A 25,514-nucleotide genomic window follows, 5' to 3' on the forward strand; every position below is an offset into this window, starting at 1 on the left:
AATTATTATCACAATAAAATCCTACTTTGATTGTTTTATCAAAAAGCATGTTTTAGCACTAGAGAACAAAAATGCATTTCCAACAAGAATATTTTGATAAAAAAATTCATTAAACGATGGGAGTAACTTACAAGAGGATGAGCATAACAATTTCCCAATAATGAAAAAAATGGTTATTAACCCCTTCAACCTAAACATTAAACAAAAACCCAAGAATAATAAAAGAAAGTAAGTCACGTTTTAATCAAGTTAATTTTTATTAAAATAATTCAGACTACCAAGCAATTAAAAATACAAACATAAGCTATATTGTTTGGGAAAAGTGGAATCAATAAATAATCATATCAGAAGCCATATATATATGTACAAATTTTGCTACAGTGTTATAGAAAGGTTTAGAAGCATATGAGAAATGTGATGAAGTGCTAGGTATATTATTAAAGTAAGATCCTTGCATGGTCTTGTTCCAAAGCAAATCCCATATATGAACAAAAGAGTACAAAATATGAGTCCCTATTACTATACTATCGTCTAGACAACGGCATAGGTGTTTCTCCAAATTGCTGCATGTGCTCCTCTTACCATCACACAGTTGCACATTCATTCCAGTCAACCAGTCTTGTTGTCTACTCCAACATCATTAATAACAAATAACCTTTTTTTTTATACTTACCTTCTTCTGGTTTTTTCTCTCTCAAACATAAATGACCTAAATGCTGTTTCATTACACTCTTTTAAGTTCAATTTTGCAGAGATCAAAAAAAGTCACTGGACACAAAATCTTACTATAACTAATCCATCATATTCTGACCATTGACAAAGGTACCTATAATATACTAAAAAAAGAAGATTAAAACAAAAACCAAGTTGTCTAAAATTACTGAAAAACATGCTTCAAGCTCCAAACACTCTTCCAACCTTATCCTCGTTGTCACTATCTCACTCCTGTCATAAAATATTGCCCACCAATTCTTCATCTACTCTTTTGTCTCTTTCCCTTTATTCATAAAATACCTTTTTTATTTGTCTTTCATGGTTATATATATTATATTGGTTTCCTTTTTCTTTTGTCTCACTTATCATATACTTTTCAAATGAACAATTTATAATTTATGCATATTCATATGAAGAAGTTCAAACAATAATCGTACACACATAAATGCAAATAATATGCTTTCATTTCAATATTGCCCAACAACCAACCACTTTAGTTAGTTCCTGATCACTGCTACTTCACAGTCACTTCCAAATGTTTCAAGTGAATATATATATATATATATATATATATATATATNATATATATATATATATATATATATATATATATATATATATATATATATTATGATTTATAGGATAAGATATACACTGAGAACTAAAGTTTAAGGAAAATGATATTTTAACATCATTTTTTGACACTATTTTGACACTGTACACGTGTCAAAATGTGGTTGGACGATTTCAAATTAAAAAAACAAACTTTGGTTTTTCTCTTTCAAATATACCCATGCCTCAACTTTTTTAATTTGGCATCGTCCAATCACATTTTGACATTTTGAGACATGTACAGTATCAAAAGGAAAATAAAATTTTAACACTATTTTTTGACACTATTTTGACACTGCACACGTGTCAAAATGTGGTTGGACGATTTCAAATTAAAAAAACAAACTTTGGTTTTTCTCTTCCAAATATATCCCTGCCTCAACTTTTTTAATTTGAAATCGTCCAATCACATCTTGAAACGTGTGCAGTGTCAAAATAATGTCAAAAAATGGTGTTAAAATATCATTGTCCGTATCAAAATGATATCAAAGAATGATGTTAAAATATCATTTTCCGAAGTTTAAAACTAACTCAACATCTATAAGACTAAACATCAGTAAATTATCTGATAATAAACCTAACAATAAATCTTTCGATGACATAATAGATTTATCAAAGATGGTAAGATAAATTTAAATTTATAATTTTAATAAATTTTAAATTTAACTTAACCTAGTTAAAAAGTACTGAAAAGAATAAGAATATGTATGATATGATTATAGAGATCTCGACCTAGAACCTACCTCTCTCCTTCTTCTCACACTCTCTCATTTTATATAAACTATTCTTATTCCACTCTTCAATTATCCACCGACGCCATTATTTCCATTTCTTCGTTCTCTTCTCAGTTTCTTCATTGTTTCATTATCACTGCTACAGATTATTGCATTCATTCACTTTTGAAAATGAGCACACAGGTGCAGCAGCTAAGAAGGTTCAACTCAATGGAACGCAGGCCGAGGATGCTGAAGGACTTCCTCAGCGACAACCTAAACTCTTGTTCCTCAAGCGGTTTCAAATCACTTCCAAGAAAACCAACAAGCATGCACACCCTCATAGAAATGGAACTCAAATCATCTTCATCACCACCATCAAACTCACCCTTCCAGACACTCATGAACACCATAAGAAGCATCTCTTTCTTCACCTCCGTGAGAAAATCACCCTCCGTGCTTTCCCTTCCCAGAAGCCTCTCTCGCAAACTCTCATCGTCAAGGAGAAGAAGAACGACAAGAAGCAGAAGCCAAGGATGCAACGATATCAGCATCACAACGGTGAAGATCAAGGACATCATGCGGTGGAAATCGTTCAGGGACATCGTCGAACCTCCCCCACCACCTTTGGATTTCATGGTTGACCCCACTGCCACAACCGCCACCGCCACCTGGAGTATCAGCACTGGCTCTAGTTGGAGTGATAGCGACTTTTTAACCTCTTCTTGGGAAGATCCACAAAACGACAGCGTTGAAGCTGGTAAAAAATTTTCGTTTTCACCCCTCGTTGTCGGCAAGGACCCCATAGCCACGGTGAGCAATAATTTTCTGTCACAATATTCGTTCATCGATGTTTGGTTGTCTTTTCTTTTGTTTCTTTTTTTTTTTTTTTTACTTTTAATTTGTAGCTTTCCCTTTTTAATCTTACGAATAAGGACAAAAAAAATGAAGCTTGTTAGAAAGTAAAGTTGAAGAACATTGTTCCTCGACAGTATCTTAATTTATTTTATTTTTGTCTGTCGGTGGACGGTAGTTCACTGAGGTTTTTATAAATTTCTGGTTAAGATAATATTTTTCAGTTTACTTCTCTCATATTTTAATATATATGGTTTTTATAATTATGTATTTGTATTTTTTCTTTATTTTTCAAATTCTATTTTTATATATACATAATAAATAGAAAATATATTACATGGATGAGCATATCATCATAATCTAAATTACTGAATGTCTACACATATAACATGTTGTCGAGTGTTAGAAACTCTACTCGTGAAAACCATGGATATAGGTAGTGATAGCAGACTATCTAATCTTTTCTTTTGTTAAATGGGGTTACTAATCACAATTAATTTACTTTTAATGCTAATTTTCATTCAAATTGTTTATTGGGATTACATTTTTTTTTTTTCTTTTACTGATATAAATATGTGATCTTGATAGGAAGCTTTAACTTGCCAAGAAGAACAAAACAGTCCAGTTTCTGTTCTTCAGGTTGGAGAAGATGAATTCTCACCCTTTGATCAAAGCCTTGCCAATATTCAAAGTAAGTTCCTTTTTTCACTTCAATTGTCTCTTATAAGTCCTACATGCACGCTTCCTCTCGGCATAAGAAAATTGTGCTGATAATCTTTTCACTTTTGAGTGCAGAGAGAAAGCAGAAGTTCATAGAAACAGTTCAGAAATTGGAGAGTCTTGCTAAACTTGACCTTGTAGACTTAGATCAATGCCTCTCATTGGATGAAAACTCTCTCTATGATGAAGAGTACGAAAATGATGATGATGATGATGACATTGGAGAAGAAGGTTGGAGTGAGGAAAAAGCAGAGCAGCTGCTAAATTGTGTTAAAGCAAGATGTTCAGCAGATGGTTGTAAAGACCATTTGGATACACTTCTGTTGGATTTTTTCAGTGAAGAACTGAGTGGAAATAGAAAGCAGTATAATGAAGAGGAGTTGAAAACTTTGAGAATAGCTGAGGATTGGATAAATGGATCATTTGCTTTTGATGCAGGGCTTGCTGATAAACAAGCTTACATCAAGGACATGGAAAAGAGAGATCAGTGGAATAGGTTTAAGGAAGAGCAAGAAAAACTAGCTTTTGAAATTGAGAAAGCTATATTTCATAGTTTGGTTGCTGATCTTGTTGACTCAGAAGGTTAATAGCTTCTCCTTTTGGAGTTCAACCCAATGGTACTTCTTCAAGCAGCCTATAAATATCTTTTTCACTTCAAAAAGAGTAGTTTACAATGTAAATTTCACTTTCAGAATAAAAAAAGTGTGGACCAAGATATTTATGAGGAGCAAAAAGTTAGATCCTAAGCCAAGTTTTGTAAGAACTCTGAGCTTTTAGCTGCTACACTGGCCTACTTGTCCTGATCTTGAGCCTATATCAGAATATGGACCTATAGCAGACAAGCCACAAAAGGAATCATAGTTACCAAATGCAGGGAGTGCCTTAATTTGTGGTAACAAAAAGAAAAAAGTTCAGAGTTTAGTTAGTATTGAAAACTCTGATGAAGAGGTAATAGTTTCTGGTGTGAATAGATAAATGGGTTATGGCTTAGATTCTGGACATTGGCATGTAGCATAGTAATTAGTGAATTTCAAGGCATAACTCATGCCTACTTTTGTTAAGATACAGGTAATTAGGAAGTTTATTTATTGATGGTTGGCTATTCTACATATGTAAATTTTAGAAGAGTCTACATAAGGCTTCTCTCTCCCTCTCTTTCTGTATAATTTGTAAAACTTATTTAATGTTATTATATATGACAATTGTTGCAAATATATTAAAGATTGTATACATGATTTCTTTTCTTGTTTTATTTTTCAAACCTTTAGTTTAGCCAAAAGACATTTGTTTTTGACAAAAGATATTGATATATTATTATTTATTTGTAAATGTTATCTCACTAATATGCACTTCTAGTAAATTTAGAATTTCTTTTCTAAGAATCTTACTATTTGTATAGTTTCAAAGACTTCTACAACAAAACGTTGACGGACAAGTAAAAGCTTTTTTAATGATAGAGGGTTTCACATATATAACTTACACTAATACGTGTCAATTCTATCCATGAAAATGTTTTAACTTACTCTTAAATAAATCTCACTAGAGTCTTAAAAACTGAAAGTGACACAAGTTTCCCCGTAAAAAGGTTAAAATTAAATTAAATTAAGGTTAAAGTGAGTTTAGTCTTATTACACTCTTCAGTTCGGGTCAAAGTGAGTTTGATCTTATAAAAATCCTTTATTTAGGTTAAAGATTAAGTTGAGTCAATCTAGATTGAATGTCAAGATGAAACTATCTAAGTAGAAGATTAAGCCAAGTCATTTCACGTCAAAGGATTAAATCTTAAATCTTTGATGACTCGGTTCTAACCTTCAACCTGCATTGACTCGAGTCAATCTTCAGTCTAAACCAACTTGAGTCGACCTTCGGTATTAGTCGACCCATCTTAACATTTATAACATGTCAATTCGTCTCTACCTTCAATTCTAACCAACATGGCTCAACCATCAACCTTGGCTACTCAACTATTCAACTCAGCTTAACCTTCAACCTGAATCGACTTGGTTCGAACTTCGACCTAGATTGACACAACTCAATTATTTGGCTCGACTAACTCAGGTTAACCCTAGACATGGTTCAACTCGAGTTGACCTTTGCTTTGTGTTGTCTCGTGTTGACCTACTCCGACCTAATCGACCATCTACCCATGCTAACTAGGGTTGACCTTTAACCCTAGTTAGCTTGACTCAACCATCAATATGGGTCACTCATCTTAGGCCGATCGAACCCAAACTTTGGTCTAGACTGAATCAAATCGATTATTTGGCCTAACTGACTTGGATCGACCTTAAGTCAGCATCGAATCAATTTGACCTTCGGTTGGGTCAACTCGACTCAACCTTTAGCCAAGGGACTCGATATGATCCTTGCTCGGTTCGACTTAGCTTGATCTTTGGTTTGGGCTGACTCGCCACAACCTTCATTCATAAAGGATCTTGCTTGACCTTTTGTCAGGGTTAACTTAGTTCGACCTTCAGCCCTTCAGCCTAGGTTGGTTTGGCTTGACCTTAAGCCTATTCAACTCAAACTAACTAGGCTTGACCTTCAAGCTATGCTGGCTCCCCTCGACTTTCATCCCAACTGACTAGGCTCTCAACCTTCAGTTAGAATGGTCTTGACTTGAACTTCGATCTGGGTCACATCGGCTTGACTTTAGCCCGAGCCAGTTCGACTTGATTCTTCACCCTGAGCTGACTCAACTTGATTCTTCAGTTTGGGCAGACTCGACTTTGCATGTGATGTATCTGACTTAACTCTATCAACCTTGGCTTGACTTAGACACAACCTAACCTTAACCTAACTTGAATGACCTACTTAATTTGGTTTTGACCTCGATCCTATCTATCTTGACCTAAGATTGGCTGACATAAACTAGCCCATCGGTTGATCCCGATTCCTGCAGCTTTTGTTGCTATTTTAGTCCTATAAACTTTTTCTTATGTGGGTTTTTTGACCTTGTGAGTTGTTTTTGGCTTCGACCTGTATGGATAAGGACTAAGCCTTGTGGGTTAGACCAAATTGACAACACTATTGTAACATATACAAATACTTAAGCCATTTGAGTAATATTGTATAATGTATGGTTAGTATATTAAATTATGCAAGAAACCATAGCTCTAAGAGAAGGAAAAGTGGTTTGTGGTGAAAAACTAAAACTAAAACTAAAACATGTTCTTTACACTACAAGAAAAATGTGATTTACCGACCGATATTTACATACGGATTTTAATCCGTAGATAACATAAATATTACATACGGATTATATATACAGATTTATTAAAATGAATTATATACAGATTTTATATACGGATATTTATCTACCGATTTTTCCGTATATAAAATCTGTATGTAAATAAAAAAAAAATTATCTACTAATCTTACATACGGATTTNCAAAATTAATTATTAAAAAATGAAAGTTATTTTTCATTTAATTTTAAAAATAGTTAATTATTTAAAATAAAAATTAGATGAGGTTTTTTCTGTGACTTTAACTTTTGGTTGTGGCGCTCTTTCAGATTGGAATTTTTCATTGTGGCGCTCCCTCAAACCCTCGTAGACTCGCTTNAAGATCTCTATATCTCTCAGACTCTTGCTTCTTCCTTCTTCATAATAAAGAAATTGTTGTTGATTCGTTGAAAACCCTTGTCGAGAGACGAGGTGAAAACCCTAACGCAGGTCCACAGCTCGCACCTTAACCGCTCACGGCTTCACAGCTCGCACCTTAACCGCTCACGGCTTCACAGCTCGTGCCTTCACCGCTTGCGCATCCATTGTCGAGCTCGGTTTTGGTTGATCGACTTTTGAAAGCTTGCACCGTTGCCATTGCGTGTAAGTCTCTTTACCGTTCACACCTTCTTTGCTTGTCCCCTAAATCTCTAAATCCCTCTCTTCTTTGTTGAGATTGATGCAGAATGATCCGTCATGGGATTTGCACAAAGATTCGCCAAATAGATTCCCTTGTTCTTGAAAATGTAGTTGATTTTGATGAATAGAGATTCTGAAATGTGAAAGACAGTGGTAGACTTATTCTTGGGCCAAGCCATGGAAGGGAGAGTGCAAAAGAAAAAGAGAGAGGTCAGAGAGTAGCTCCTCNCTGATGCCGAGACCAAAACATTCTTAGAGCTCCAGACGAGGTTAAATCTCTTAGTTTTCTTCTTGATTACAATGTCCTTGACTCTATATCGTTGTTTGTTTGTTTCGTTTGATACAAATTGGGGTCACCAAGCGCACCTTATTTTNTAATGATTCCATCAATCAATTGATTAGCCGTTCTGTTAACTAAATATTGGAACCGTGGAAAAGGTAAATTTGGGTCGTGGTGAAAGACGTTATCTATTTGTTTTCCTTTAGTTTTTACAGAGTTGATAATTGAATGTAAGAACTTGATAGCATGTTGAGTTGTGACTACTTTGTGGTGTATTTGTATGAGAGCGACACTAATAATATCTTTAAGGAGAACATATTTTTTGTAGTTCCAGTCTTTGGCATTGATGGGTGAATCATTTGATTTGTTTTTATGGGTTTTTGTTTCCTCTTGTTTTCATTGTATCAAGAAGATGAAGACAGTTTTTGGGAATTGCTATTTGGTAAATGTGATGAAAGAGGCAACAGTCATGNAGGAGAGTATATGTATCATCNGATGCTAGGTGAAGACTGATTAAGTGGCATGTAATTTAGTGTATTTTCTTATTTTCATCTTACTAATACTTAAGAATAATTATTGTGGACATGGATTCTTGTAACAGGGTTTATTGATGGAATGTGGTACGCCCTGGCGTTTATGTAGGGCCTATTTAACACTGGATGGTTCAATATTAGTTAATAATAGTGAAGGATTAACCNTTGATTTATGGATACCAGATTTGGATCTTATTTCCATAGCATGAGTATTTGAGGGCCAAAACATAGGTTGTTCAACAACNTGAGTGTTTTCAAGAACAATAGAATATTGTGATTGAGACATATTTTCAAGAGTGATTATGACAGCATAAGACACCGTAATGCTTTACCAATTACTATATTGATGATTAAGAGATTTTACTTATCTAGATCTTTTAATGCTATAAAAGTTTGACCATAGAGTCAAGGACTATGTACGTTCTATAAAAGATTAATTACTTTACATTAATATAATAATGTATTATGATTATATTTAATTACTTTATTTTATACTATACTATATTATATGAAAATACAATATATTATATTTCCTTCCTTTTTCTTATCACCGAACTCTATTTTGGTTTATTTATTTGTCTTTGACATTGTTCATTTATTCTGATTGCATTTTTAACTGTCATATCTTATTTTTTCCTTNACAGTTCTAGTTAATTAATTCAAAGGTTAACCACTTTTTTAATTGACTAGGTAATTTGGGCTCTTGATCTATATATATTTTTCTATTATTTGTTCTTAAGCAGGTTCTATCAGTAAACTCCTTTAATCAATATGTAAAAGAAGCTGTCAAAAGTATTCTTACTAGCATTTCAGAATCGAGTGTTTGGTGGTGGATTGGAATTCACACTGCATGTGATGGCCCATGATGATGCACGGATCAGTGGTATTTCTCCAATCTATCTTTTTCTGAAATGTTTCACTTTGTTTTCCTTNTTACAGTTGATCTTATATTTATGTTCTGATGAGGTATCTAACTAAAACAGAGATGAGAATAAAAGTACAAATGCAGAATACTTTTGTTCCTTGTCAGTGTCTAACCAAAGCTTGTTTTGAAAAACTTATTTTGAAAACATCTCATATGTTCTGGAAATTGAAAGTTTTATTCTAAAAACCTTTTCAGGTCTGAAATTCTTGTTCTACAAATCCTATTATAGAAAGCTTGTTCTGTAAAGGTTGTTCCCAAAACATTCCAAAATTGATAACCTTTGATAATTTGTGTTTTTAATCTTAGGCATACAAGCAACAAATATATCAGACTTGGCATTTGAAGCAAGATTTTGCATGGTAAGGAATAATTTAATTGATATGAGCTTTGTTTTGTGAGTTTAGCCATGAAATGAATTATANGAGAAGTATAATGTGTGGTCTGATTTTATTTTATTTGTTTCTTTCCAATAGGAAAAAGACTATCCCTAGATGGCATGTATNCTNTGTAAAAGGGAAAGCCATTGGTTTGTTCATGGCATTTTTATTTACTCTGGGATTAGTGTGGAACCCGTGGAAAATAGCTACTAATTTTTTTTTTCATATATATATATATATATATATATATATATATATAAAACTAGATTTAAACACTTTTGGTGTAAACTACAAGACTTTAAAATTACATTTCTTATACATGGAAGATAAATAACAAAAATGTACTTTATTAAAGTGGAACTTTTATATTGATATAAAAGATACAGACTTGGGCTAAAAGAAAAATTAAGATAGAGTTAGACACTCATATAAAAACATTAAAAGTTAGCTAAGCTTATTTTAATGTAGGACAATATTGTAAATTACGAAAATAAGATGAAAGATAATATTGTAAATGTTGATGTCCGAATAATATTTCATTTTCTAGCATTATTAGTAAGAAGAAATAATTGTTTATGACTTAGTACTCTTTATATTGATAATCAGTGGAATATATAGCTTTTTTTTTTTTCACTTACATTGTCTAGAACATGAGTTTTTGTTCAATGTTAGGTGTTTGCCCTGTAAAAGGGAGAAAATGCAGAAGTTACTAAGTAGAAGTCAGGAAGACAGGTTAGTCTTTTCTTACCAGAATATCTCTCCCTCATGGCCATTTTCCAATGCATGTAGAGTTGGATTTCTTCTAAGTTATTTACCAGACCCATAAAAAATCTACCAAAACATATTTTGTATTGTCATTCTCTAAATATTTTGACAAGATAGGATTGCTAGCAATGGTAAGAATGTTGCGGGAATGAATAGACATGATGGGCAACATGGAATTAGAAATAATATGTTTTCTTGACATTTCACAGGCAAAGTTGAATATGCAAGATCTTAAAAGTGTCCTAATGCATAATATTGTTGTGATTTGTTGTTGCTTGTGCTGGAAAATACATCAATGTAACTTATTGATCCTTTCAACTTCTTTGTCAAGTGAAACTTTGTAGCNTTGTTTAATTTTTTAATTAATTATAGCAGTAAAAACAAAAATAACTTATTAATCCTTTCAACTTATTTTATTGCTGCAGGTTTCATTTAATTTNCTTGAAAAGTATTTGGAAACACACTCAAACGCCTCTATGTGGGGAAATGAGCTCCTAGATGTAGGCTACCAACCTTTATGCATCCAGATTCCCTACACTGCAAGGGCTCTTAATTTTGAACTAAGAACTCCAGCCTCACGTTTTGTTCCTTAGTTGGTATAAGGCTTGTTTCTTGCATATTATTTTCTCTGTTAGTTTTGTTAACATGAAGATATTTGGTATTATTTTTTATAATTTGATAGTTTATTTGACTTTTATCAATATATGAAACTATTAGTTATTGGGTGTAGATGTGAGATTATCTAATTTTTTTTTTTATAAAATCATAAGTTATATACGGATTTTTCCGTATCTAAATTATATACAGAATTATATACGGATTTTTTCGTATATAATTCACATACTGCTTTTATATACGAATTTTTTCGTATGTAAATTATATACGGATATTTTCGTATATAAATTATATACGGATATTTCCGTATATAAATTTAGCTACGAGGGTATTATATACGGATTTTTGCCCGTATGTAATCCGTATGTAACAAAATTTTATATACGGATTTTTGGCCTTATATACGGATTTTGGCGGTAGATAATTGCGATTTTTCTTGTAGTGTTACCTCTCTAGATTCAAGTATATTTTTCTTTCTGTGTGTTAAAGAGACTTTATTATCAAATATGCGACTCAAATACGTATTCCCAAGAACTTTTAAACATGAAAATTTGCATCAAAATTGCTTTATGAAGACACCCAAAATAATGAGCAGATGAAAAAAAGTTTCATTATCAACATAGCAAGAACTTTGCATTTGCAAGCATGTTAATGTTATGCACATAAATTCTAAAATTCACATTTTTAACTTAGATGTTTATGTTCCTCGATATTTTATATTAAGGAATGTTATCTTCATCGAAATATATTTTCCAAGTTCTAAGACAAATTTTTCAACTACCAATGATGACATTACAAATAACTTTATAGATCTACCAACAATGACATTACAAATAACTTCATAGATAACGAGAAATCATATATAAATAACAAATTGGAAGAACTACAAACTTTAAATCAATCTAGGTACATGTACTCTTATATGAGGTTCAATTGATTATTGATCTGTATGAGTACATAATCTAATTTTTTTTATACCATTTGACACTTTTTAATTTCAATGTCAGCTAAAAAATGTATTGTTAAAAAAATTTAACTTAATTGATTTAAAATTATATTCATTTATTTTTTAAATTTAAAAACAGAAAATGTATCAAAATCTAGAACATAGACAAATTTCAATTTTACCTCAATTTACAAACCAAAATCATAATTACCCCATTTTCTAATAATCATATAACACATCTACATTTTTTTACACATAAATTAACAATCAGAAAAGCCTTTACTTGTGGTAGAAAAATTAATTATTGCATTACATAACTTAGACAATTATCATTTCAAACCTATTTCTTTTGAGTTGGAAAAAAATCGATTCTTGCTCGCATTAATATGTCTTTATTTGTTAGTAGGTATTTACATAGTGTTTATGTTGTGTGGAGATCTGAGGTAAATGCTTCACGCGTTCTTCTGCCAAGGTACCGTGACAACTTGACTCAGCTTCCTCAATCCGATTGGCCAATGGGAGTGTCCTGCAAGAAAACACTTTAACGCTCAAGTCAGTGAAATGCTTCTCAGAAGTCTTTATAAAATTAGAATAATCAAACTTTACCTAGTTATTAGGTTTGTATTTATAGGCTCTGTATTGGTCTGGCCCATTGAATGTCATTTAATACGATATATTTTGTGCCTTATTACTTACCAATCAAGACATTTCTAGTGTGATCTGGTAGATATCACTCATTAATTAGCCATGAATGCAATATACCCAAATAGCAAATATTCACCTTGATTATCCATTAATGTTATTAAATGCATAACGGTCGCTCCCTTCAAGTCGTCGATTGATCATCCCCTCCGCACTGGCTAATAAGACGCAGAGGGTTTGAAGAAAAAGGCGCGAAAAGGGAGTAGTGGGATTAGCATTGTCCATTGATCGTGGAGCACGTGTGATCGTGGGATTCGTGCCCTCTGGATGCGAAGAGTCTCGCGCCCCTAGTCGCTGGATCTCTCCACGATGGATGACCACGATTATCCCCTGGAAACGTCTCGTCGCATTATAAACGGTGGCTAGAATCGTCGTTGTTGTTTCACCCTTTTCATTGTCCTCTTCCCCAAGTGTCCTCGTTGAAGTCGTTCCAGGTAAATATGTCTTCTTCGTCTTTCTCGTCTGATGAAGTCGCCGGTGAAGATCAGGGGTACATTGACGGCGGTGAAGAGCCTGCCACCTCCGTAGGGTCCTCCATCCTGGGTTCTGCTGATGCCAGTGGTCGAGAAGTTGAGGAGGCAGACTTTGTACTCGAGGTTGATGTTGTGAGGGAGTGGACGGAGTCTGCTCCTCCTCCCCCCGTTACTGGGTATGATTGGCTCCCCATAAGGTAGGCCTCTACGCGCCCTACTATGTTACTAATGCTTCACTCGAGTACTTAGCCAGTAGGGTTGATATTGTGTCGTCTACGAAGGATGCCGATAGTATCATGCTAACGGTATGTTGATCGAACGAACGTGCCTACCATGGACGAGAAGGGCATGGAACTGATTTCTTTTATGTTTATAGCACCATGTTCCGAGACTTAGGTGTTCGACTACCATTCACCAATTTTCAATTGAGCATCTTGCGAGATTTAAATGTAGCCCCGACCCAACTTCATCCAAATGGGTGGGGGTACATGCAGGCGTTTGTTGTGGTTTGCACCACTCTGGCCTTGCCACGCAGCTCTTCAAAATTCTTGTACTTCTTTGGCATTATCGCTCAGGCGAAAAAATCTTGGATTTCACTGTCTACCGTGAAGGGTAAACAACTATTCACGTTGTTTAATTCCTCGTATAAAGAGTTTAAGACCAGATTCTTCAAAGTGGCAATAAAAGAGGAGGGTCGGTCTAGCTTTTATACGGTCGATGGACAGCCTAGATTCCCCTTTTATTGGATGGAGCATCCGAAGAAAATTGTTTCTTGACCAAAATTGTCTATGACCCCTGAAGAACTGGAGATGGTTGACCAATTAGATCAACTACCCCGAAGGACCTCGTCGCGAGCTCTTATTGAGCTTTTGGGTTCCAAAACTCTATGTTCTAGAGTGTTCGATAAGGTTTCCTAATTTTTCGTTGTGTTTGTCACTGGTGACTGATCTAAGTTTCCTTTTGATATTTTAGATATCTTTAAGACGATGGAGAAGAACAAGGCTTTCTTATTGATGATGTCTCAGAGGAAAGCTGAACTGAAGAAAGCCAGGACGGGAACTTCTTCCCTCCCAACGCCATCATCGACCAACCCCGCTCGGGTGGCGCATCCAAGGCCCCGACCGTGAATCCTGCCATCAAAATAGCACCATATTCATCGCCCTTTGCCACTCCTTTCGTCGTCCAAGTTCAGGATGAAGCTTCTCTCCAACGCGGGGAGAAAAGAAAGATTCCAAAAGATAAGTTTATGTCGTCGAGTAAAAAGAAGAGAAAAATCCCTGAGGGTCCTTCGCTGGCTGGGTCGTTCGATCTAAATGTGCATTTAGCCGATCGCTTAGAGTACCATCTTGCTCCTGAGGACAAAAGGCTTTTCCATGGGATGACGACCAATGATGCGATGGATATGGCGTACGAGCTGAATGTCCAAGCCAATTTATGTTTGGCTTATGCAGCAGGCTTTACTAACTCTATCATAGTCGAAGAGCTTGAAGCTGCTCGGCTAGAATTGGAGAAGGCTAAAAAATCAAATGAAGAGCTAAGTCTTCGCTTTGAAAAGCTTCAGAAGACAGCCGAAGATAAGCGACAGAAAGCCTCTGCCTCCTTGGCTAAAGCCCAGGGTATTTCTCGGCAACTTCAAAAGGCCAATGATGATCTGAAGTTGGCTAGCCAGAATGGTGCTGCCCGGATCGCTGATCTTGTTAAAGAGAGGGATACCCTTGTTGCCGCCCAAGGGAAAATGATTTCTAAGAACAAGGCCTTGGGTGACGAGGTGTGCAATGAACGACTCTGAGGGTTTGAGCAAGGCATAGCTCAGTGCCACTACTTCTTCAAAAGTTCCCCTCGACATTCCTAATTTTGATATCATGAAAGATGTTGTGGATGAGGAATTGATTGGTGTTGCCCTACCGGAGGCCGAGGAAGATTCCCCAAATAAGTCTACAACTGTTGAAGAATCTGTTCCTGCAAATGTTTAGCTTTTTCCTTTCTTGTTTTTTACTTCTTTATGATGTAGTACCTTTTATTCTATACTTGCTTTTTTCTATGAATGAAGAAATTTCATTACTTTTTCTATTACGGTTGTTTGAACTATTTTTGTTAAATATGTCGATGTTGATTTCCGTTCAAGAAGCATCATCTGGCCACCCGGGATTGCTAGTGAGTAGATCACTAGAAGACACAAGTGAGTTGGTCACTTGGCCGCCCAGGATTGCTAGTGAGTAGATCACTAGAAGACCATGTTGGTGTCTTCGTATTGCCGCCTAGGATTGCTAGTGAGTAGATGACTAGAAGACACAAGTGAGTTGGTCACTTGGTCGCCCAGAATTGCTAGTGAGTAGATCACTAAAAGACAATGCTGGTGTCCTACCCGATCGTCCCCTTTGTGCTGGAACCCGATTGTTAGCAGTGCAAAACTTGCAATGTAAAAACCATATGCAGCAGAATCTGGTATTATTTGTAATAAAAGGAAATACATTGAAGGTTAACAATCAACTGAAATAAAACTTAAGGAGTGACGAATTCCAGCTGTTGGGAGTGTTTTTGCCATTTAAGTGTTCCAATCGGTACACTCCGTTGTTCATATTTTCCCTTACTCTGAAGGGTCTTTCCCAATTCGCAGTCAATTTTCCATGAGCTTGATTCTTCCTGGCTTGACCAGTTTTCTGCCACACCAACTCGCCTTCCCTAAACTTGCGAGATCCAACCTTCGTGTTGTAACGCCGAGCTACCAATCTTTTCTGGGCTTCCGTGTGGATGGCCACTATGTCTCGTCTTTCTTGTGGGGTTTCCAGATTCATTCTTAACTATTCTTCATTGGATTCCAGATTGTCAATTTTTCTCCTTATAGTCGGTTCAACCACTTCCACTGGCAACATCGCATCTGTACCATAAGTTAAGTTGAAAGTGGTTTCTCCGGTGGTCTCATGCGGCCTACACCGGTAACCCCACAACACTTCCAACAGTTCATCAGCCCCCGCCCCCTTGCTCTCGCCCAGTTGCTTTTTTAATTTGCCAACAATCGTCTTATTTACCGCCTCTGCTTGACCATTTGTTTGCGGGTGTTCCACTGAGCTGGTTAAATGTTTAAGGGTATGTTTTTAGTCCCTATACTTTGAGGCGATTTTGGTTTTAGTCCCTCTTTCAAACTAAGGTACAATTTAGTCATTCAACTTTAGAAAACTCTGGTTTTAGTCATTTTTACCAAAATTTTTTAACTTTATTTGTTGTTTCAAACGCGTTTCTCAATTAACATTGAAGCAAAAATGTGTCAAACAGTGTAAACAATCCAAATGCTATAATGAAACGTGCTTGAAACAGCAAATAAAGTTAAAAAAATTTGGTAAAAAGGACTAAAATCAGAGTTTTCTAAAGTTGAAGGACTAAATTGTACCTTAGTTTGAAAGAGGGACTAAAACCAAAATCGCCCCAAAGTACAGGGACTAAAAACATATTTAACCCAATGTTTAATTCCTAAGCCCCGGTAAAAACTCTGCCAATTTCTTGTCCATGAATTGCCTCCCGTTATCCGTTACGATTGTTTTCGGCAATCCAAAACGACACACAATTTTCCATACAAATTTTTGCACCTGGTGCTGCTGAAATGGTAGCAAGCAGTTCAACCTCCACCCATTTAGTAAAATAATCAACAACTACCAAGAGGAACTTCTTTTGTGACCTTCCAGTCGGGAAAGGACCCACGATATCCATTCCTCACTAGGCAAAGGGCTATGGGGATGTCAAAACTTGAAGCTCAATAGTTGGTAAATTGTGCAAGTTGTCGTGCTTCTGACAGCTAAAGCATTTTTGGACGAAATCATTGCAGTATTTTTCCAACGTGGGCCTAAAATATCAACCCCTCAAAACCCGAGCCCGTAGGGCCCTTTTACCCGTGTGCATGTCACACACACCTTCATGTAATTCACTCAACACATATTGTACTTCTTCTTGAAAGATGCACTTAAGAAGAGGCATTACATATTCTCTTTTGTATAGCTCTCCGTCGATCAATACATATTGTGTTATACGCTTGGCGTCCTTAGTCGAGATGTGTCGCCCTTCATTTTGTTCCCTTATACGCATAGTGACCTCATTCCTCCAATCTTCCTGTGCGGGCTCTACTGACGCCATCATACAATCTATGGTGGGTTGTATCATAATTCGCCGCACTATCGAGTTCAGTTGCCCACTGTCTTTTCCCTTGGATAATTTTGACAGAACGTCCGCCCTGGCGTTCTCTTCCCGGGGAATGTGTGTCACCTCAGCTGTCTTGATTTGTTGCGTCAAGTTTGTAGCTTTATGGAAATATTGAAGCAAATGGTCATCCTTGATCTAAAAATCGCCCTTCATCTGACCAACCGCTAATTGTGAATACGTTCGACATTCCACAAATTCCGCTACCAAGTCTTTAACCAATTATAATCTTGCTATCAAGGCTTCGTACTCAGCTTGGTTATGGCTAATCTGGAATTGAAAGATGAGGGATTGTTCTACCACCAACCTGTTTGGTCCTTCCAAGACTACCCCAGTGCCTCCTCCTTTTCTTCCAGTTGCCCCATCCAAAATCAGCTTCCAAGGTTGCGAAACGTTTTCCTGGCAAGGTAGCAACTCCGACGCGAATTCTGCCAAGTGTTGGCCCCGTATCGATCCTCTCGGATCGAAACACAAACCAAACTCTGACAGCTTTACCGACCATCCGACAATTCGACCAACTAAGTCTGGTTTTCTAAATATTTTGGCGATTGGATAATCGGTTCGCACCATGACTTGATGGCTTTGAAAATAAGGTCTTAGTTTTCATGATGTAGTTAACAACGCCAGTGCAACCTTTTCAACTTGTTTGTACCGCACCTTAGTTTCCTTCAGCACCCTGCTGACGAAGTAGATTAGTTTGAACTCAGGTGCTTCTTGCGTCAGTGTTGTGCTCACGGTAGTGTCAGTAACCGCCAAGTAGAGTTGTAACTCGCTTCCACCGTCCCATTTTCCCATAATTGGTGGGTTAGCCAAAATCTTCTTCACCTCCCCAAAGGCTTCCTCACAACTTGAGTACCATTTGGAGGACGAGTTCTTCCTCATTACGATGATAATCGATTTTTCCCGCTCCGCTAATCGTGGGATAAAGCGTGACAACGCGATTAGGCGTCCAACGAGACATTGCACTTCTTTCACGTTCTGGGGCCTCCGCATTTCCAAGACCGCCTTACACTTGTCGGGATTAGCTTCGATTCCTTGCGAGGTTAGCAGGAAACCCAGAAATTTTCCTGTTGGGACACAAATGTACACTTAACTAGGTTCAACCACATGTTGTATCTTCGTATCTGTTCGAATACCTCGGTTAGGTCCCTGATGTGTTCCTCAACAGAATGACTCTGCACCACCATGTCATCCATATAGACTTCCATGCATCTCCCCATCTGCTGACTGAAAATTTTGTCCATCAGCCTCTAGTAAGTCGCCTCGACATTCTTAAGCTCGAACGACATTACATCGTAGCAATAATTAGACTTTTCGGTGATAAAGGTGGTCTTTTCTTAGTTTGGGTGATACATGGAAATTTGGTTATATCTTGAGTAAGTATCTACGAAACTGAGTATAGTGTATCCTTATGCCCTGTCCACCAATTCGTCGATGCTAGAAAGTGGGTAGGAGTCTATGGGGCAGGCTTTGTTCAGGTTAGTGAAGTCAGTACACATTCTCCATTGGCCACTGGACTTTTTCACCATGACAACATTTTCTAACCAAGTGGTGTACTTGACCTCCCTTATGACTTGAGCCTCCAGCAACTTCTTCACTTCTTCTTATACCGCCTTGCACTTTTCCTCTCCCATTCTTCTCTTCTTTTGCACCATCGGACGGGCTTCCTTGAAAATGGTCATGCAAAGAGATCGTGGTTTCTCCTTAAAAGCAAACCCACAATGTTAACTTGTTCGGCTGTCATGCTTATTCCCACCGACGTATTCTGCCCGTCCAGTTTACCCAGTTTAATGGGTTTCGTTCCCCCCTACGATCCATCCTATGTTCCCCATCGACACAGGGTCCAAATTTGCCATTGCAACTTCCTTTCCTTTTCCTTGCCGCTTGTGAATCAGTGGTTGTACCCTCAAGCCTGCCACATAGCATTCCTTGGCCATTCATTGATCGACCCTAACCGTGCATATAGTTTCGTCAGCCGATGAGTACTTCATAGTCAGATGGGGTGTAAAGACAATAGCCCCGAAGGAATTTAAACATGGCCTTCCGATCAGTACATTATAGGGTGTATTCGCCTCTATGAGCAAGTATCTAATCCTTATCTCCTTCCCCCTCTCTCCATTCCAAAACTGGTTCTTAAATCCACATAACCTTGAGTATCCACTCGTTCTCCTGCAAACCCCACTATCTTCTCATTGTACAAAACTATCACATCCTCTAATAAGTTCATTTTCTGAAACATTTTCCAATAAAGTATATTGACCAACCTGCCTTGGTCAATGAGCGCTTTACTTACGTCGTATTGAGAAATGACTACAGTTACCACCATTGGATCGTCCTGATCGGGGTCCGAGGCATGAAAATCCTTATCCGAGAAAGTGATGCTCGACATTGATCTTCTCGCCACGTTTACAATGTTCACATTTCTCAACCCTCTCAAGTGTCTTTTCCTGGCCGACGAGGTCGAACCTCCTCTTGTGAAACCTCTTGAAATAGTATTGATATGGCCCTTAAGTGGCCTCTCTGCGCTTCTACTTCTCTCCCTTCGTTCTTCTCGTCGTTCTTTTAATGGTGACTTCCTTCAGGAGTCCCCTCGCACATGCTTCTTCGACTGACCCTCCCTTATGAACTCCTTAGTTTTATCTTTCAAAGCCAGGCAATCTTCCGTGTTGTGGCCAGTGTGCCTGTGATACCTGCAATATCGACCCCTTTCCCCATCCTGCACTTCATGCTTCTGCCTCGGGTATTGTCGCCTGGCTTGCATGACCTCCTCATAATTCCTGGTGTGAGATGCTCCAAGAGGGGGGTAGCTGACCTTGTGATCTTTTTCGAGGGCCGGTCGTCCTCCTCTTCTCTCGTCTGCAATAGGTAGTTTTCGCTTCTCTTTGCGGTCAGATTTCTGACCTATCGGCTGCATCAATGCCTCCTTCTGTATTTTTTGGAAAGCCCTCATATCTTCCACCCTCACAAACCTGGCCGCCCGATTTTGTAACTCCCCCATTGTCTGTGGTGGCTCAGTAAAAAGACTATCCGCTAAAGGTCTGGGTTTCAACGTCGTGGTCAAACTCCTCAAGATGAATTTCAGCCCCACATCTCTGACTTGACGAATCATTCTATTGAAACGATCCATGAAATCTTTCAAGCTTTCTTCCCTTCCCTAGTTCATCTTAACCAATTCCAGGTAGGTCATATCCTTGGCCCTACTAGTTGCAAACTGCTGGCTAAATATCTCATGTAAAGTTTCGAAATCATCGATCGTCAGAATGAAACCAATCCAAAGCCTCTCCTGTCAGGGACAAGGAAAAAAGTCGACACTATACCATGTCATCTGACGAGTAAACCGCCATCACGTCTACGAAAGAGCGTAAATGCTTCACTGGGTCAGATGTACCACCATACTTCTCCATTGCCGGCAACACCTTATTCTCTGGCATCATCGCCCTCATGACTGCTGCAGTGAAAGGATGGAGACCCGCTTTCCGATCAGGACGCTCTGTCAACGCCAACAGATTTTCCAGGGCCACGTTTTCAGGGGCCACATTGTCTCCATTTTGGGCAGCATTTTGAGAATTTCTTCTCTTGGCGTCACTCACCTCCACTGCTCGTCCTGCATCCTGGACAGTGTGACTACTTTCCCCCTAACCTTCTAGATTATTGTTTTCTGCCCCATTGTTCACTGACTGTTGGATTGTCCTCCCTTCCGGTCCTCTCATCTCCGCCCTCATGGCCGTCATCTCCTATCTCAATTCCTGCATTTGTCGTTGCATCTCCTGGAGTACCTGTAATTGGAGCTGCTCTGCCATTGTGGTTTCCGTAGGTTTTCTTCTGGAGTCCTCGGCCCCACGATGGGCGCCAAAATGTTTATGTTGTGTGGAGATCTGAGGTTAATGTTTCACGTGTTCTTCTGCCAAGGTACCCTGACAACCTGACTCAGCTTCCTCAATCCGATCAGCCAATTGGAATGTCCTACAAGAAAACACTCTAACGCTCAAGTCAGTGAAATGTTTCTCAGAAGTCTTTGTAAAATCAGAATAATCAGACTTTACATGATCATTAGGTCTGTATTTATAGGCTTTGTATTGGTTTGGCCCATTGAATGTCATTTAATGCGATATATTTTGTGCCTTATTACTTACCAATCAAGACATTTCCAGTGTGATCTAATAGATATCACTCATTAATTAGTCATGAATGCAATATACCCAAATAGTAAATATTCACCTTAATTATCCATTAATGCTATTAAATGGATAACGGTCGTTTCATTCAAGTCGTTGACCGATCATCCCCTCCGCACTGGAACTCGACCGTCAGAAACACCATATAGTACAGAGAATATTATTAAATTATGAATGTCTTTATAGAGTCTTATTTAAAAAAATATATTTAGTAGGAAAACCAAATCCTTAAAATCAAAATATGATTTTGATTAAAAAAGAAAAATGTATCCAGACAAAAAAAAACTACGATTTATTACTTTATGTTGGAGAATAAACAGTCCCAAGGAGGCTTCCAATTTTTTCATTCAATGCTAATATTGAATAAAATTACATCATTTATATATTTCAGAATCACTTAATACCGAGAAAATTATTATCATTTATTATGAAGAATTAAAATCATTAAAGTCATAAGCTATGATTTTAACTTTCTATTGAATAATAAACAAAATGTGATTGATATAAGCTCGTAGGGTTGCCAAAAAGCCGTTTTATTTTATAGGAAATGCTCCAACTTTTATTGACTTACTCTAATTCTTTACCTAAAACTGAAGACATAATTAATTTCATTTAACATGATTTTGTTTAGAGAGATTAGTTTTAATTAAAACGCCATTGTTCAAAAGAAAAAAAGCAAACGTGTTTGAAAATTCTATATTTTCTTTAATAATGTGATTACGACGTTTACCAAATATATAAGATTTCCATTTGTTGGGTAATGCAAGTTGATTATTTGATAAAATTGAGACAAAAACACTTACTTTAAAATAAATGAACAAAATATTTGAGCTAATTAAATTATTGAAAAAGCATCTAATAATTAAGATTACTAAAATAAAATAGTTTAATTTAATCGCTCAATCATTTTCATTTTATTTTAATTAATAATTAGTTCGTTAAATATTATTTAATAGAGAAATAATGGAGGCGAATTTTCACGGGGAAAGAGACCGTTCGAGAGAGGTTTCAATTTCAATGGAAAGTAGAAATATCTGTTTTCTTATTAGATAGTACTCACAGAAAGAAAAAATATATATTAGATATTTAATTTTTAAATAAATCAGTAATGATTTAATTAATGATATTTATTACGTTGGATAAGTTTTTTATGTTAACATCCGCTTTATGATTTACATTTATCTTTTCTAAGAAAATCTATGCGAAAAATATTAAACAAAATTTCAAAAGATGCATTTATCATACAACAATTTACAACTTTAATTAGAATGAATCATTAACATATTGTTTACATTGTCGTATAGTTACAAAATATCATTTTATTCAAAATAGTAGATTATGGCGATGGATATTTTTAAATTTATATCTAAAATAAATTTCACTTAATTAAATGTTAATATAAAAAACTTATATTGAATAAATTAACACGGTGCATTCAAATGATTAACATAAGAGGATTTTTTTTTTTTTACATTCAAGTACTGCTTAATTTAAAATATTTTATGAGAATATTACGACTTCTAAAAACTTTTATGAATAAGAATTTATAGTTTAAATTTTAAAATATTTGAATTCTTTTTATAAACTTACAATTTACAAACATATATAGAACTAAACGACTATACCTGGTTAGAATTATTCTTCTAAGTCGAATTCTCAATTATTATTATTATTTTCATTTAAAAAAGACAAAAAAAAATTAGAAAAAAAACTATTTGAAAAGAATAATATATATATATATATATATATATATATATATATATATATATATATATATTCGAGAATAATACGCTATTTAAATAATTTTTTAGTTCAGGTGTATCATGGATATTGCAAATATTTCATATATTTTCTAAAATTTTTAAATAAAACTATTTAAAAATAAATCTTTAAAATATAAATTTAATAAAAAAAATAATTTTTAAATATAATTCTAATCAAATTACTAAAGTTAATGTAACTATATTTGTTTTTAAATAAATTTAAACGAATTCTTCTAAATATTTTTTTTAAATATCAATCTTTAATAAAATAACTTCGATTTCATAAATTTAAATAAAAAATTAAAAATATATGAAGTCAAATTATTTCATTATTATTATTTTTAATAATTTTATTTTGGTTATTTAAATTTAAAAAAATACTTAAATAAAATTCAATAATAACTATTAACAGTTAACAAACAAATAAGAATCGATATCATAATATTTATATTTATTTTATTAAATGAGTAATTAAATATTATTTTTATAATTAAATACTTATTCTTATTACCTTGTATCTATTAAAAATATTTATTCAATATTCTGTCACGTAAATAAGTGCGAGTGGAGAATATCTTTTTCTTTCCTAAATATTACCATATAAATTGGATAAAAGTTCTTTTACCAGTAGTTGAGTACTAATCTTGATGCATATTGTCTCGACAGTCTTGTGGATCACTTCAATATATATATATATATATATATATATATATATATATATATATATATATATATATATATATATATAAAATAATTTTTTAACTCCTCTAAAATTTTAATATTTATCTAATATTATTTTTTTTATTTTTTACTTTTATTTAAATACAAAAGTTCACATTTGGTTAAAACTATTTAGACGTCTTTATTTTCGTATTCCCAATTTGTTCTCATTCTTTTAAACCTTTCCAATGGAGTCCTTATAAGGGTTAATTTTGAAATAAATTAGCTCTTGCCGTTAAAAACTGTTAACGGTATTAAAATTGTGCAGAAGTGACGTGGTTAAAATTTTTCTTTTTTCCCATTCTCCTCTGCATAATTTTAACACCTCTACACAATTTTAACACCTCAAAAGGAGAATTTTAACCACGTCATCTACCCACCTCTACACAATTTTAACACCTCAAAAGGAGAATTTTAACCACGTCATCTACCCACCTCTGCACAATTTTAACACCGTTAACGATTTTTAACGGCAGGGGCTAATATGTTTGAAATTAGCACTTATAAAGACTCAATTGGAAAGGTTTAAAAGAAAAGGACCAAATTAGGAATACCTTACAAAAATAAGAATGCCTAAATAGTTTTAACCTTCACATTTTTATAATTATTTTATTTTTATATTCTATATTAAATAAATATAAAAGTATATTATAGTACCATTTAAATATTATAATTTATGGTTTTAATTATCAACAAGAATTTCCTTTCTTGATAGGGACAATAAATCTTACTAAACCAATATCTCTCTATCAGATATAAGACCTGATGAGAGGTTTAAATCTTTAATTCAAACTGAAAAAGTACTTAACTGGTAAAAAAAAAAACGATTTCAAAATTTTATGTTCAGAAAAATTGATGAAATGAAAAATGATTTTTTAATAATATTTTTATAACTTTTTTACAACAATTTATGTGATATTTTGTAATTCTTCATTCAAATATATAAATAATAAAATATAAACAATGAGACATAATTTATTATTAAAAAATTGTTAATATAATAAATGCAGTAACATGACCTAAGATGACGTCAATTAATAAACGTGATGATAAGGCGGGTTTCCATCCTTGTTAAAGTCGTTTTCTTGAAATTTTTCATCCAATTTTTTTCTTTAATAACAAACTTTAAACGTTGGTACAATTGTAATGATAATTCTAAAAATACACAATTAAACATTAGTGCTTAAGAAGTCAGGTCCGGTCAAATTTCTATTATTTTGAATTAACTTTGCATACACTTATTTTTTATTTAAATTATTTGGAATTTTTCAAAAATAGTTATAAAACATTTAAATGAAACGGAATACTTTTTCTAAATATATTAAATAATAATATTTCTCAATATAATATTCATAAAATTATGATTCATTTTATGTGTGTAATCTGACCAAAACAAACGTGACTGAAGATAAGACACTATGGTTTTGATTTTAACTCAGAGTTTAAAAATAAGTAGTTGTGGGTGTCTTTTTATGTATTATTTAACTTTGTCATTTATACAGAAGAAAACGTTCAATTTATATATATATTCATAACTTCCATTATATGTTATATTTTTGTCTGTGTCTGACG

At 34.9% G+C, this 25,514-nt stretch overlaps 1 protein-coding gene and 1 long non-coding RNA gene across 2 annotated transcripts; both read left to right on the forward strand.

Moving 5' to 3' along the window:
- The first annotated feature begins 2,009 nt into the window (after positions 1-2,009).
- LOC106778985 lies at positions 2,010-4,836 on the forward strand. The gene is made up of 3 exons (XM_014666994.2): positions 2,010-2,852; positions 3,483-3,585; positions 3,690-4,836. Exons 1-3 carry the CDS (start codon positions 2,232-2,234, stop codon positions 4,199-4,201), a joined length of 1,236 nt encoding a protein of 411 aa, XP_014522480.1. The 5' UTR covers positions 2,010-2,231; the 3' UTR covers positions 4,202-4,836.
- A 2,277-nt stretch (positions 4,837-7,113) lies between these two features.
- Positions 7,114-11,089, forward strand: LOC106778983. Its single transcript, XR_001377122.2, has 6 exons — positions 7,114-7,444; positions 7,527-7,749; positions 9,037-9,176; positions 9,525-9,577; positions 10,268-10,327; positions 10,786-11,089. It is a non-coding gene; the product is annotated as an uncharacterized LOC106778983 (long non-coding RNA).
- Positions 11,090-25,514: the final 14,425 nt, after the last annotated feature.

The sequence above is a fragment of the Vigna radiata genome, unplaced genomic scaffold (genome assembly GCF_000741045.1).
Source record: "Vigna radiata var. radiata cultivar VC1973A unplaced genomic scaffold, Vradiata_ver6 scaffold_292, whole genome shotgun sequence".
Lineage (NCBI taxonomy): Eukaryota > Viridiplantae > Streptophyta > Magnoliopsida > Fabales > Fabaceae > Vigna > Vigna radiata.